Here is a 15,413-nt window from a genome sequence, read left to right as displayed (position 1 = left end):
AGAAGCATGGCCAACAGGGAAACAAACGCCGTCACTGCGGTGCAAGTCTCGGACGACAGTACACCTAAAGCTGGGCAAGACACTGTGCGATTTTTTCAGTTGCGTTATTCAGCTCCTGCTCAAACTGCACGATTGACTCACAGGGGTTAGAAGTTGGTAGGTCACGATGCAGGTCTCACACTATACCGCCCGATGCTCTGATGCGACCTGAGTGCTCACACTGTGGGTCCATAAAATTAAGGTTATAACAGAAAATCTGTCGCTCGCTCTCTCTGTCTCTCACTCACTCACACAGACACACCACCACCATCAACTTTGCTAAATTGCTAATGAAAAACATGATCAGGCAGCTGTGATTTAGCAGCGATGTAGATCCAACTATTTTCACGGTTGTTGTGGTCGTGATAATTTTGTGAGGCCACATCGAAAAGGCTCGGATGAGCTTTCCAAAGTTCTACAAGTTGTGCCTCCATCGCTTGTGTCCAGATCACACGCTGCACAGCCGTGCTGCTCCGTCTTTTTCACCAACGTTTACGTTTGCGCGTGAGCAGTGTGAGCGGCTGTGGTGACACCCTCACGAGCGATTGATGATCGGGAGCTGGTCGTGAGGTGTTAATCACTTCTCGTTACCCCACGTATACTACACGACGCACGATGAAGGCCAAAATCGGTCCGATCACTCAAAAATCGGCTCAAAATGGGCCTAAAACCGCACAGTGTGAGCCCAGCGTTAGAGCAGCAATGTTTGTTCCCCTCAGAGAAAGGGAAGAATGGGAAAAGGAAAACACCTGGCTGGAAAAAGTTAATATGGGCATGTGCAGTGAATATCAGCGCTATGTGGCCAGAAGTGTGATAATATAATTTATTTTGTGTAATAAACGACTGCAAGGATAGATGATTACAACAAATAGATGACTAATACATAAAAGTAATACATAGATGAATAATGATGATGAGTTAAGATGCGTAATCATGGGAACAAGCGGGTTTTCAAACGGGAGCAGCTGATTAGCATTAGAAAAGCTGAAATAATACCTCAGCTGAAGCCAATTGTACTAAATGCACTAAATGTGCACTGTTACAAGAATATTTTTCTTTCTATTGTTTTCTATTATTTTAAGTTAAGCAGGACAGAGTTCTTTTAAAGAAAGATTTACTTATATTCTCAAAAGTTAAGCATGACAGGCTTCTGTTTAAGAAGGAGACCTGTTTTATGTGTTAATGTTGTCATTTTGAGCTAAAAATAAATGGCTAAATGATCATTTGTTTCACATGTGTTCATATCACAAAGAATACACATCTACTTAAATCAAATTCAAGTCAAAGGGTTAAAAAAAATAATTTCACACACAAAAAAAGAGCTAGAAAATTCACCACACTGGGAAGGGTGAAGACAACTGGGTCGCCCGGCCCTGGCCACGAGGTGTCCCTTATTTATTTTTCAGGGAGTTGGCAACCCTAATTATCTCAGTTGTTCTCCTGACTGAAGTTTGGTCCGTTTACAGCATCCTGCCATGCGATTGCATTTGTTTCTAACCATGAAGAACCTTCACGTTAACTTTTATAAGTGGAAAAGTGTTAGTGTTCGTCCTCCAGCTTCACTGTTTATGTTATGCTAACATAGCTGTGTCGCTAGCAATCACGTAGCACATCATTATATACCAGCTAGCCCAACTTCAGTAACCCTGCAAACGTCAATGCTGTTTAGTTTCCTGTCTTCATTTATGTTGGAAGTGATAGCAGAGCTGTACGTTTGATTTTTTTCAGAAATCTCTCAGTCAGAACATGCAATATCATGCTTAGGTAACTAGCGAAACTAGCGAGCTAACTTCCGCTAGCTTCCTGCTAACTTCTAACTCCGTTAAATGTAATAACTTTTGTTTTCATGGATGCCTGGAAGTTAAACTTTATAGTTACACCTGGTAAAGCAGCAATGCTGATCGTTTTATTAAAGATGAAAGAATTTAGACAGTTTTTAACTCTAAGTGATGCTGCAGTGTTGTTTGACCTGAAGTATACAGAGTTTAGGACCCAGATTACTCCCAGATTTAAGAGCATCTTAGTCCGACAAATATGACAATAACAACGGCCGCTTGCATGTTCTGCAAAAAAATGTGCTTTGTTGTGTATCTGACGGACAAACACCAAACCAGTTCCACATCACGGAAGTTGCACCATTTTTACAAACCAATTCTGGTTCATCTGTTTCACTCAACAATCGGCCATGTGTGTATGAAAACAAAGGCACTGCGCATGCGCGTTTTACTCCCATTCTATCGCGATATTTCATTTTCCTATCGTTGCCTAACATTATACCGGTATTACCGTGAACGGTATAATATGGCCCAGCCCTAGTACAAAGACATGCAGTTAGTGGGGTTAGGTTAAATGGTGATTCTAAATTGCCCGTAGGTGTGAATGTGAGTGTGAATGGTTGCCTTTCTTACTGTTTTAGCCCTGTGTAGGATTGGTGACCTGTCCAGGCTGTACCTTGCCGTATGGTAGCTGGGATAGGCTCCAAGCCCCCTGTGATCCTGAAAAGGATAAGCAGAAGAGGATGGATGGATGTACTCCTAAGTGTGCCTGATTTAGGCTTCTGCAGGAAATTTACTTATGACCTATCTTAGCCCTACGCTGTGACCTGACATGTAGTTAAATTTCTCGGAAGATAGATGTCAGGGTACGTGGAAGGTTATGCCGCAGGGTTAAAAGAGGGTAGATTTCCTGCTGAAGTATAGTTCGGGCATTAATTTTGACAGCAATTTCGATGTAGTTGTAGTCTGTTGACTAAAAGGTCATTTAGTTTTAGTCATAAGTTAGGCATCTAAATTCTTATAGTTTTATTAGACTAAATATCATTATAGTAGGCTAAATCTGAAGCTGATTCAGTTGATTAAAATATAAAGTGTAAATGTTGGGCTGTGAGGGTTCGCTCAGCACGGTTTACAAAGCTTCTCATCTTTGAGATCAAATGTGAAGAGCTTCCACATATCTGCTCTTTTCTTGTTCCGAAGCGTTGACATGTTGTCGCGTTTTCCTTAGAAACAGGAAGCATGGATGCTAGCTGAATCCTTCCTTACACAATTACAAGGAGATTACTTCTCATTGGATCACTTCCGACTTGTCCTGCCTTTCATCACAGCTTCATTATTTCTGATTGGATCTCATCTGTCCTGAGTACTTTCAACTTGTTTTGATTTGTTGTTGATTTATTCCGTTATTATCTTAATTTCATCAGGAAAAAAAGAATCTTTGAGGAAAAGTATTGGTTAACGAATTAACATTGGTTCTTGTGCTCATTGGAGAACGCACAAACAAATCGTGGTATGCTTGTTGGCTACAGGGGAACAAGCATCATAAATAACACACATTAATGTAAAAAAAATAGAATAAAATTGGGAGAGCTGATTCCTTTCCATCACAAAAGTTCACCAAACTCATACCAGTAGAGCAGCTGTATTCACTGCTTCAAATATAGGAATCCAACAAGCAGCTCTTTCCAATTGAAAGTAATTCTCATCAGATATAGTCACTGATGCTGCTCGAAGCTCGACAACAAGTGATAATGATTGGCCTCCTGGGAGCCACATGCCTCCAGCACCTTGAAGAGCCTGAGCAGGCGTCTGCACAGCTGTGGTGACATATCTACTAGGACTCTCCACGAGTTTCATATACTTATATTCAAAATTGTTAGTTTCACATTTCCATTTCTGTTTTATATAAACGGTACTCACTGTTTTAACTTCCTGAAGTCCCTGATTGGTGGCAAATTCAAAGCCTTTGGTGAAATAAGGAGGTACACCCAGTGGGTGATTCACTTTGGATGAATACTGAAAATGAATGGAAACGCCTACATAAGCTATCTAAAACTTACTGTATCTTCTTTGTTTGATGATGAAGTTATTTAAATGTAAGTCTCTTGCATACTGGTGTCACTATCAGTGAAGAAGTCAAACCTTCTCGACAAGAAATAATTCAAGTATTTAACCTCTGATCAAACGACAGCTTGGTTTCTCTACAGATTAAACAAACAACTTCTAATGCCTCAGTGAGCTTTAAAGTACTTACAGAGCTAGGATAGCTGTTTGTTGTATCTATTGTTAGCTAAACTAAAAGTCTCAGTCACAATCACTTTATTGTCCTTGAGTGCATCTGTAGTGACATAGACCAGTGTTATCCTTTCACTCAGCAGCTGGTTCTGCTTAGCTTTATGTCCCTCGACTGTGGACCCAAGGCGTCTGCACATTAGGTTAAAGCAGAGGTGGTTCCTTTAGTCAACTTCCTTGATACTGTTTCATATTCCTGCACCAATTGAAGGGTGTTCCTCCCTCCCTAGGCAATATTTTCTGTGTAGATTCTCAGTCATCCAGGTCATGGTAGTCTTAAGCATTGAAGGAAACTGCAGTTCCTTTTAGGTTTGTGAAGGTGTTTCACGAAGCCTCTCGAGTGTGGTGAGTTCTCAGAACTGATTGAAGAGTTTCAGATGTTGGTACCACATTTAAGACTTAATTCTTGAGGTCCTTTTCCAGGTGCTTCAGCTGTCATTCACACATTCATGTGACCTTAAACATAAAGATCCCAGGATTAGATACCACTTGATGAAGAGGTGAAACATCCTCATGAATCTATAGAAAGAAGTCCAGTTGTCTTTGACTCAAATGCTAGACCGAATGGCTCATGACCTCAATGACTGAGAAAGTGAGAAACTCATAAGCCTGGCTTTCTTATAATTATTATAATTATTATAAGAAAATAGTAATTATATTATTATATAAGTATAACTATAATTTATTATGTTTGGTTCTGGAGTAGCTGCCTGAATGTTTTTTTTTTTTTTTTTTTAGTTGCTGTTTGTTGTAGCTGTGTAATAAAAAAGAATGCAAGTAGCAGTATCAGATATTACCTGTTACAGTAGCAATTATATAGACGCACGGAGAAAGTGATAATGGCCTGGTCTAAATGTTTCAGTACCAAGGACAGAGACTTGTAGAGAGGCTGAGTTTGATTATTTCTGCCTTTTATATGATGAGAAGGACTGTGTTTTAATGTTTAATCATGCTAGTTAAAAGATAGCGAGAGCTGTCGGGTCTTCGGCTTTTTAGCCACCGTGACTCGTGTTTAAATAATGCAAAACATGCTTAACTCGCCCTTCATATTAACTTACTCTAACACAGATAGAGAGCAGTCATCAGAGCCAGCGATTACACACAGTTCATCAAGAGCCACTCTGTTGCTTTAGCCCATTTATTAGTTGGCTAATGTTGTTGTAAATCTGTTTGGAACCTCACGGTAAATGATGAACTAGCTGTTAGGGCTATAACACTCTGGATTCATATGGAATATAAATGAATGAATAAATCAGGTCATTTTTTTTAAAGCTATGGTGGCAAACTTGAGCTGTCAGGCTTTTAGATCACAATTAAGGGTAGCTTATACAACTCTATAAACCAGCTACTGTCTTAGCAATTAGTGAAGTCAATCTTCCATCAATATTACATTATTATTACTTTGAGGTTGCTGTGGCTCAGAGGAGATAGAGGAAGCTGGGAGCTGAAGCAAATGGCTTGATGTTGTGCGTTTGGTCCATGTGATCTTTGGGAACTGAACTCCAGATTGCCTCCAGTGAGTGATTTGTGTGTGTCTATGATGGAGAAAGTATTGGATGTATAGAATAAAACGATCTGTCTGTACGTGTGTGTAAATGGGCGACTGTTGCTTGTAGTGTAAAGTGCTTTGAGTGGTCGATAAGACGAGAAAAGAGCTATATAAATGCCAGTCAATTTACATTTTTCCATCACTCAGATTGGATTTAAAATTTTCTGGGTCCTTAGTTGAGTCATATGAGGAGTAGGCTGTTGAAAGCCATGGCAGCAAATAGTTCCAGCTCTGCTTTGTTTCACCCTTCTGAAAAAGTGTGGGTTAAATTTTGTTGTGACAAAGAATTGCTTAAAAAGACGAGAGTGAGCTGATGCAGAGCCTTTATCTTCTGCACTGTCTTTTCTTTGTTTTTTTTTTTCTCCCTCCTCCAGCCCGTCCTACCCCACACAGCAGTGTGTCTCGTCTGTGGCGAGGCAGGCAAGGAGGACACCGTGGAGGATGAGGAAGAGAAGTTTAACCTTATGCTCATGGAGTGTTCCATCTGTAACGAGATCGTTCACCCTAACTGTCTCAAGGTGAAGACCTGAGTGTCAGTCAGCTGTTGAATAATTGCTCGTTTCATGTCAAACGCTGTTTAATAGCCAGTGTGTTTCTTGTTATTCAGATTAAAGATTCAAATGGAGTAGTCAATGATGAGCTGCCAAACTGCTGGGAGTGCCCAAAATGTAACCATGCTGGGAAAACTGGAAAAGTAAGCATCAGTATGGACTTTATTCTGTGTGTGTGTGTGTGTGTGTGTGTGATGCATTTGTTAAACAGCCGAGTTTTAGTTAAGAATCTAAGAACCAGAAAAATAAAGTTGTGCTCTCTTTTTTCCTAACCTTTTGGCCTCAAAGCAAAAAAGAGGCCCAGGGTTTAAGTATGCATCCAACCTTCCTGGCTCGCTGCTCAAAGAACCGAGGTTAAACCGAGATTCAAAGGAAGAGCCAGACCTACCCATGGTGGCGCCAACACCTATTGCTGCCTTGACTACCACTTCTGCTGTGAAGAGGAAGGTGGAACGGGATGTAATCGCAAAGAAAAATGACGAGGAGCCTCCTAAAAAACGCCCCCCCTTGCTTTCTCTAGATGGTATGCCCCGGCCGAGATTGGAGGACAATCCTCTTAGGAAAAAGAGGAAACTTTTTGACACAAATGATGAGCCTAGCTTTGTTAAAAAGAAGGTAAGACTCATGTCTCTTTGTAAAGTTTTTTTATTTAGGCTTTTTAAAAATATATTTAAAATAGTTTTTTAATGTTGTCGGAAATGTTACAAACGGTGAAGATGCAGAAAACCAAAAATGGAAGAATATAACTATTCTTGAACCACCCTTCATTTCTTTATACTTTGCTTCTAAGAAGTCAGACTGTCTTTTTTTTTTTAAGTGATCTTGAGCAATAGTTCACCTGGCTTTGTTACAGCCCTCCAAAGTTTTTCTTTGGACATTGGCTGCTTTTTCACTCATTTTCAGAGCAGTCTTTGTATCTGACCATTTTCAAATCAGTGTTTTTTCAATGCCAGGTAAGCGGCTTAACGGTGATCTATGAATCCTTAAGGTTAAAAAAAAAAGACACCTACCAATGCCGTGTCTATATGTAATAGACAATACAGACGAAAACCATTATATTTTGGCACTTTGTTACTAGCGGGCTGTTTCTAAAACATGTAATCTGTTCCCATTTATTTTGGTGAATCTATGAAAAATGCCAAAGAAAACACAGTTTGATAAAAATAAAGTAGTAATTATGTCGTTACCCAGAAGGTGATTTCCAAAGAGCAACTAGCTGAAAACCATATGCCTTATGCATTCACAGCATAGTGCATACTGTGCAATATGTCCTTAAAACATTTGAGGAAGCTGGACAAAAAGAAGGCGTGACATGCCTAAAACAAAAGTCATGTCCTCAAGAAATTGGAAAACATTTAGCAAAGATTTCACACATTGCATAGCATCTGAGCTATCAGTTGATCCATCTACTTTTCACTGATGCCTCAGAAAGGGTCTTAGTTGAAGGTTGGCTGTCAAGAAGCCATTCTTATAGAAGGGAAACAGACTGAGGTATGACAAACTACACAAGTTCTGGACTGAAAATCAGTGACAAAGGGCCTTATGCAGTGATAAAGTTTTTAGTTTTAGTTAATTGTTATCAATATATTTCAAGATTCATATTGTCAATACAGCAGTATACACAGTATACAGTGTACCGAAATTCTGTTTCACCCCAAGCCCCCATGGTTCATTTATAACTATATAAAAGATATATCTCCAAGAGATATAAAACTAGAAATTACAAATAAATAACATGCTAAATTTTGGTAAAATTAAGGGATACAAAGGTAATAATTACTAACTATACAACTACACTATACAACTATACACATGGAGGAGGTGAGGAGAGATACAACAGTGAGTGTCTACAGCAGTTTGTAAAGCATGGTGGAGGCTCTGTCATGGTTTAAGGCTGCATTTCAGCCAGTGGTGTTGGAATTATGAAAGCAGAAAATTACAGTCAGATTTTGATCCACCATGCAATCTCATGTAGAAAGCACGCAGTAAAAGCATACCAGGATGGAAAACACGGAGTGCAACTCTATCAGTCATGGATGGGCCTCCTCAGAAGAGAACGAAGGCCAGCCGACATCCAAAAAAGAGCTTTGAATGTCCTTCAAGAAGCCTGGAGAACTATTCCTAAAGACCTGAAGAAATGACAAGAAAGCTGCCTAAGAGAGTTCAGGCTGTGTTTGAGATTAAGGTGGTAATTTTCCAGTGAAAATTAAATAAATGAGGCTCAAGACTTTTGCAGAGTACGATATTTTTTTGTCAACTTTGGTTTAAGATGTTGCATAAAATGCAGACAGGCACTAAAGTTTTCAAATATTTGTCTGCAGATGTTTAATTAAAAACTCGAATATATTTAAAATATGTCAAAGAAACAAGAACTTAATTGAAAGTCCTGATCTTTATGTGGAAAAACTGATAATTCTGTCTGCTTTCAAAACATAATTACACTCCCTCTTTTCTTTCTTAGAAGAAGCTTTCAAAACCGGATGACTCATTTACTTCGAAGCTGCTTCAGCATATTAAGAGAGAGAATGATCACGGTGATGAAGAAGACGACCAGGAGGATCATGAAGAAGATGGGCTGTCCTTGGAGAGGATGCATTTAAGGGAGAAAAATGAGTATGACGACGAGGACCAAGATGGGGACGCTGAGGAAGAGGTGACGGTGAAAAAAGAGAGGGACAATAATGCAGAGGACAAAGCTAAGGTCCTTCTAAGCCCGCTGCTGAGAACGTCTGCAGCCAGAGAAAGTGACCAGACATCCTCTAACTCTCCCAGAGCGGGACCAAGCGGTGAGTCGGGAGAAGCCCAAGAGAGAAGCTCCGCTCAGCTTAAAGCACGACATCAGCGTAAGCGGCTCCCCAACAAGGAGGCGAGCAAAGAGTTCTGCCAGGAGACTCCGAAGATAGAAGACTGTCTGAGCAGCCAGAAGCTGGGCTCAGTGAAGAAGGAGGAGGACAGCCCAGCCAACCTCAATCGTCGACCACTTAAGACCGAAGACTCCCTGACCAATCAGAACCGAAAACCACTAAAAACTGAGGACCCACCTGCCAATCCGAGTCGTAAAGCCCTTAAAATGGAAGAAGGCGTAAACAATCAAAACAGACTGCCGCTGAAAACAGAAGACAGCTTGACCAATCAGAATCAAAGGCCAGTGAAATCTGAGCCCGAGAGTGAAGTGGACGAACAGAAGCCCAGGTGGCCTCTTAATAATGGCAGCAGCGACTTGGGCGACTGGCTGCGACACCGGGGGCGGGAGATGAACGGGATGCCGCGTGGCTACTCGCCGCTCAGTTGGAACAGAAACACACCGATCGCACCAATATGCCCTCGACCGCTTCCCTGCCGGTCGCCACCGAAGTGTATCCAAATGGAGCGCCACGTGATCCGGCCCCCTCCCATCAGCCCCCCGCCCGACAGACTGCCCCTGAACGACGGCGAAGCGCATGTGATGCAGCGAGAGACCTGGATGATGGTGTTCGGTCACCTCAGTCACAGAGATCTCTGCGTCTGCATGCGTGTCTGCCGGACCTGGAACAGATGGTGAGTAGAAAGATGGTGAAGATGAAAAACGTGCCTTCTGCACTTCATCACACAGCAGTCCAGCGAAAACGTCCGCTGTCTCTCTCATCAGGTGCTGTGACAAAAGGCTTTGGAAGCACATCAATCTGAACCGCTGCAAGTCCATCACTCCCCTGATGCTGAGCGGGATCATCCGCAGACAGCCGGTAGCCCTAGACCTCAGTTGGACCAACATTTCCAAGAAGCAGCTCAGCTGGCTCATCAACAGACTTCCAGGTAAGTAAATCCACCCATCTACACAGGTGTGTTTGTGTCTGTATGAAACAGCCTTAGTGACATGTACAGGTAATGATGAAGGATTTTATGTGGCAGTTTTGTGTATTTATCCGTTTATTAACACCGGAAACATGACACAATTTAGGGAGTTGGTCTGACGGGCTTTAGAAAGAGACATTTTTAAAACTAGTTAATCTCAATCAATATGTATTGAGACTAACTCATTATGTAGTGTCAGTCCATTGAGGACTGACTCAAAATGGATTGGGACAATTTGTAATTGTCTTACGTCTTCACTCTCAGCTTAGTCATGAAAAGAAAGAGACTCGCTGCAAAACAGTTTTACCACCCTTTGGCCATAATTGTGGCAAATAAACCAGATATAAGGCAATATCATGTAATTTAATTTTTTTTTTTGGGGGGGGGGGGGGGGGGTCAGCACGTTTGTCTCACTGCAAAACCAAATGTAGTGAGCTCATCATGTTACAGAGCCCCCTAATGGTCACATATGGGAAAAAATATTTTCAAACTACTTTTGGGAATCATTCAGAATCATTTTTCCTTTTCTCTTGAGGCTTATGCTGTACTGTTAGAGGATATTTGCAGTCTATTGAAAGGATGTTTCAACAGGCAGAGTGGCCGCAGTGTGGAGCTAATGCCTGTTAGCTCTGCTGCAGCTGCTCTGCCTGGTTGTGGAGGTAAATGTGGTTATGGTTTGGAGTTTATGGCTGATTCTGTGGTAATAAAATTATTTAGATCTGTGGTCCTTATATAGCTCACGTGTTAGTATGTGTTAGCATTCCAAGAGTTCAGAAATACTGCAACATAAATGTAATGCAACCAGTGCATGTAGTTGGTGTTAAACCTTTCCAGACACAGCCCAAATCGCAGCCACAGTCGTCGCTGCAGCTCATCTCATAAGGTTTCTGGAAGAGTGGTGTGAACAGGTTTTACTTACACCTGTGTAGCCACGAGGGTGCATTGATTCACCCTGTGGTCATTGCCAGCAGCTGTATACGTTATAATGTATAATACTGTATCGGAGTGGATGGTATGTCACTGTTCAATCTTCCAGAGAATTTCTAATTCAAATCCATTCATTATGTGCGTTTTATTTTATTTATTTATTTATTTTTTCGGGGGGAGTATTTGATTAAATGTAATTTTTCTGTGCTGACATTTGTAGAGGATGTTTTTTTTTCTTTGCTACACCAAGAATACTGCATCTGAGACAGAAAACGAAGAAGCAGATGCCACATTGTTGCATTTGTCCACATGAAATCAAACAGCAAACCAAACTTTAAGAACTGTCTATAACAAGGTTTTTTGTGTCCTTGCAGGTCTACGTGTGCTGCTTCTCTCTGGATGCTCATGGGTAGCCGTCTCTGCTCTCTGCACCTCCAGCTGTCCTCTCCTGCGAACTCTGGATGTTCAGTGGGTCGAGGGACTGAAAGACGCTCAGATGAGAGACTTGCTGTCGCCTCCCACAGATAATAGGCCAGGTACCAACCGTTTTTCTGTCACAGAACACCAGGACAACATTATTGACTGCGTGAGAGAGCTTGATTACAGAGGGGGGGAAAGGAGATTGTTGGTATAGTGACTCTGTCTGTGTTTTCTTTTCTGAATCACTATACTTCAAGTCACTCCGTTTCACAATGGTAGAATACAAATTCATCTAAAGACAAGCTCAGATGAAGTTTATGTACTAAACTAAATATCTTTGAGAGCTGTTTTCACACATGCCCTTCCCCTGAATTTATCTCAACCTGTTAAAACTGTTTTTAAAAAGCCTCCACAGTCAAATGGCAGTTCTATCACATGCATAGAGTCCTGTGAAAGCCAAATACACTGTTACAGCTTTCATAGGGATTAAGAAGGTCAGTAGCAGCCAGGTGCTGCTAAAAAAAAGCACTTGATTAAGTGATCATCAGCAAGTGTGAGCACCTCAGTGGCAAAATGGATGTCCCAGCAAATTCTCCCCAAAGTCAGACTGTGCAATGTGCAGAAAAACACAAGAGCTACATCTCAGAGACTACAAGTCTCTGTTAGCATTTTGCATGTCAAAGCTCGTGACGGCAAAATTGGAAAAAAGACTGAACAAGTATGACTTCTTTGAAAGGGTTGCCAGGGGAACGTATCTTCTCTCTAAAAAAGAGGCTTAGGTTTGCATCTGCGCAAACCACAAGACTTTGAGACCAAAGTGGAGGTGTTTGGCCATAATAGATAGGAAAAGTAGATTGATTGGTGCATAGATTAACTGATTGATCCTAAAAGGGAAATTATTGTGTTACAGCATTAAGAATAACAATAGTACTGTGTACTGTAGATAAATAACAAAGTTAAAATGTTTCAGGTGCATAGTGAAGGGCCTTTACTGTGTGATGGATGTGTGCAAAATCTGCATACAACAGTGACTTTGAAACCCCCCCCCCAATAAAAATAAAAATGAGGCAAAGTTAAAGAAGAGTAAAAATTAAGACTGAGATTGAGCAAGAGTAGTGTAAATTGCATTTATCATAAATAATATGTAGACTATAAATACTGCCTCGGGCAGGATTTTAAACATACTTTACTCTCCCTGCTCAGTAGTTCTTAGTTTGTCTGATTTCTTACTGAACCCATGTGAAGACAGAGCAATTCATTGTTTGACTTTAAAGTGGTCCTGCAGGGTCTGTCCAGGCAGCATCCTGACCTAAACTAAATTGAGACCTTTGAGTAGTATCAGAAATGAATGAAAAGAGCTCTGTGTCAACAAATTCTGATAACTGACCAAAATAAAACATCAAATTAATCAGTCTATCAATAATTGGCCACTTCCTTACCTGGTCTGTAACTCAGACCGAGAGCCAACCCACTGGTTCCTGTTGAAGACCTGCATACATTTAAAAAGTCTGGCCTCTCCAATTTAGCAAATTGCTGTAACTGGTGTATTTTCTGTTGAATGCAGAATTATCAGCCATGAATGAATGCAAAATTGGAGTCTTGGCTAAAGCAGCCATGTTGTAGGAACATGTCACCCAGATGTGCGATGTGTGCCTTTAATGTTGTTTGTAGACAACAATGCAGCTTTGTGGCAGAGAGATGAGTTATGTCAGGCTTTAGATCCAGAGACAGCAGTTGTTAGTAGGATTACTTCACTGTTGGGGGATTTGTTTCTTTTCCATGCTCATTAACTATATACCATGAATCATCTCTCTTTACTTAATCTCTCTGGTAATCTCCTCCCCTGTGTTTTTACACATTTTGTAGGTCAGTTGGACAACAGGAGTAAACTGCGTAACGTAGAGGACCTGCGTCTGGCAGGGTTGGACATCACTGACACGTCTCTGCGCCTCATCATTCGTTACATGCCCCTCTTATCTAAGCTGGACCTCAGCTACTGCAACCACGTTACTGACCAGTCGGTTAACATCCTGACTGCTGCGGGGACAACCACCAGAGACTCACTCACTGACATCAATCTGTCAGGTATGAGTCTGTCTTTGTAGGCTCTAAATCTGCCTGGATTAGACTCATTGCACTGACTTGTGGCTGAAATCAAAATGTATTAGACCTGAATACTGAATTATCACCTCTGTCCCCTTTAGATAATCCCAATGAATGATAAGATAAGATAAGATAGAACTTTATTAATCCCTCGGGTGGGTTCCTCTGGGAAATTCGACTTCCAAAAAGCACAGCAACGACCGAAGTTACAGTTACAGAATTGTTATATATATATATATATATATATATATATATATATATATATATATATATATACACACACACACACATATATAAATACAGAGACAAATATAAATAAAATATACAAAGGGGATAAATAGAATAAATAGGAATAAAAAATAAAAATACAAGTGAATTGCACATTTCAAGTATTGAGTATTGAATGTATAAAACAGCTTGATATTTAGCCCCATTAGCAACACCGTGCTTTAGAAAACTTGGGTCCAATATTAATAAATAATGCAGTTATAGTACTGTGCAAATAACTCCCATCACCCCTCATTCCTTTATATGTTGCTGGGAAAATTGAAATTAGGTGCAGAAGTTTATTAAAAATTGTGCAAATATACACTGAAGTACAGCATATACGGCAAAAACAGTTTGTGCAGTTTTAATGAGATTAAAAGTCAATATTCGGTCTTTATTCTTTAACATAGCCTGAACTCTCTTAGGGTTAGGCTTCTTGAAGGACATTCAAAGCTCTACTTTGGATGTCGGCTGCCTTTTGTTCTGCTCTCTGTCAAGATGATCCCACACTACTTCAGTAATGCTGAGGTCTGGGCTCTGAGGAGGCTGATCCATGACTGATGGTGTTTTCGTCATGTGTTTGTCTATCCAGGTATGCTTTTACTGTATTAGCAGTGCATCATGTTGAAAAATGAAGCCGCTGCCAATCAGATGCTTTCCAGATGGTATTACATGGTGAATGAAAATCTGACGGTACTTTCCTGCGTTCATAATTCCATTAATTTTGACAAGATCCACAATACCAGATGGCTGTAGACACTCACTGTTGTATCTCCATACAAACGAACGATGATGATAATTGATGATTTCAAATCCTTAAGAGTGGCGTCTTGACAGCCAGCCATCCACTGAGACTGATTCTGACTTGATGTTTGTAGACCGCAAAGTAGGCTTCAGTGAACAGTAGATGGATCAACTGAGGGGCCAGGTGCATGTCTCAGGTCCTGTGTTCAGTCTTTGGATGTTTTTCTAGTTCTTCAGGACCCAGCTTTCAGATACTGTTTATCTGTTGTAGATAGATTTTTGTAGCCCTGCCACTTCTTCTTTGGTCCTGTGCTTGTTTAGTTTTGCATTGCGCACCAGGCAGAGCTGACTGGCTACTAGTAATGTTTTTTAAATTTCTTTTTTGCTAAGCTTTCTGTTATGTGTTGATACAACACTGGTTTATCCCTAGATTTAGGTACCTTTTTGGTTCTTAAATGATTCATAGGTCAGTCTTAAGTGGCTTTGGCTTAACAAACAAACAGACAAACAAAAACATTACTCTGAAAATGTCAGGTACAAGGACTGGACTGAAAAATAGTGAAAAGCAGCCAGTGTGTAAGAAAAATTGCCTTCACAAAGCCTATTGCTTAAGATCGCATGAAGAAATTCCTAGAAAATCTGGCTCCTTGGATCCAAAGCATAAAGAAATGAGGGGTGAGTCAAGACTTTTGCACAGTACTGTAATTTTGGAGAGGAAATCTTGTTCAGTGGCCTGTGCAGAACTGATAAAAATAACTCAATACTTTTCCTCCAAGAATATTATCAAATGGTAAACGCGGTAAATCAAAGGGCCATTTTAGAAACCTCACCATACTGAGACCGTTTGAGCTCCTGTCCCAAAAGGCTGATTAATCCATGCGTGTGCAGAGTCTGTTTCAGCGCAGGTGACCTGTT

The 15,413-nt window shown here is 40.7% G+C and overlaps 1 protein-coding gene across 4 annotated transcripts in view; it reads left to right on the top strand.

The window, feature by feature from the left end:
* kdm2bb (lysine (K)-specific demethylase 2Bb) overlaps positions 1-15,413 on the top strand; it is a 32,417-nt gene that overhangs the window by 14,761 nt on the left and 2,243 nt on the right. For 2 of the 4 annotated variants that reach the window (XM_085279511.1, XM_085279514.1), the window contains 7 exons: positions 6,030-6,173; positions 6,263-6,350; positions 6,487-6,821; positions 8,668-9,743; positions 9,835-9,998; positions 11,339-11,500; positions 13,251-13,469. In XM_085279511.1, coding sequence (XP_085135637.1) covers positions 6,030-6,173; positions 6,263-6,350; positions 6,487-6,821; positions 8,668-9,743; positions 9,835-9,998; positions 11,339-11,500; positions 13,251-13,469 — 2,188 coding nt within the window. The remainder of the gene's footprint in view (positions 1-6,029; positions 6,174-6,262; positions 6,351-6,486; positions 6,822-8,667; positions 9,744-9,834; positions 9,999-11,338; positions 11,501-13,250; positions 13,470-15,413) is intronic. The other 2 variants (XM_085279513.1, XM_085279512.1) reach the window with 2 other exon arrangements.

Source organism: Mchenga conophoros, linkage group LG7, assembly GCF_057382185.1.
Source record: "Mchenga conophoros isolate Kocher_MC1m ecotype Shallow Benthic linkage group LG7, M_conophoros_male_GT1.1, whole genome shotgun sequence".
In the NCBI taxonomy this organism is placed as follows: domain Eukaryota; kingdom Metazoa; phylum Chordata; class Actinopteri; order Cichliformes; family Cichlidae; genus Mchenga; species Mchenga conophoros.
The sequence above is the reverse complement of the archived record's forward strand: the minus strand, read 5'-3'. Positions and strand labels throughout refer to the sequence as shown.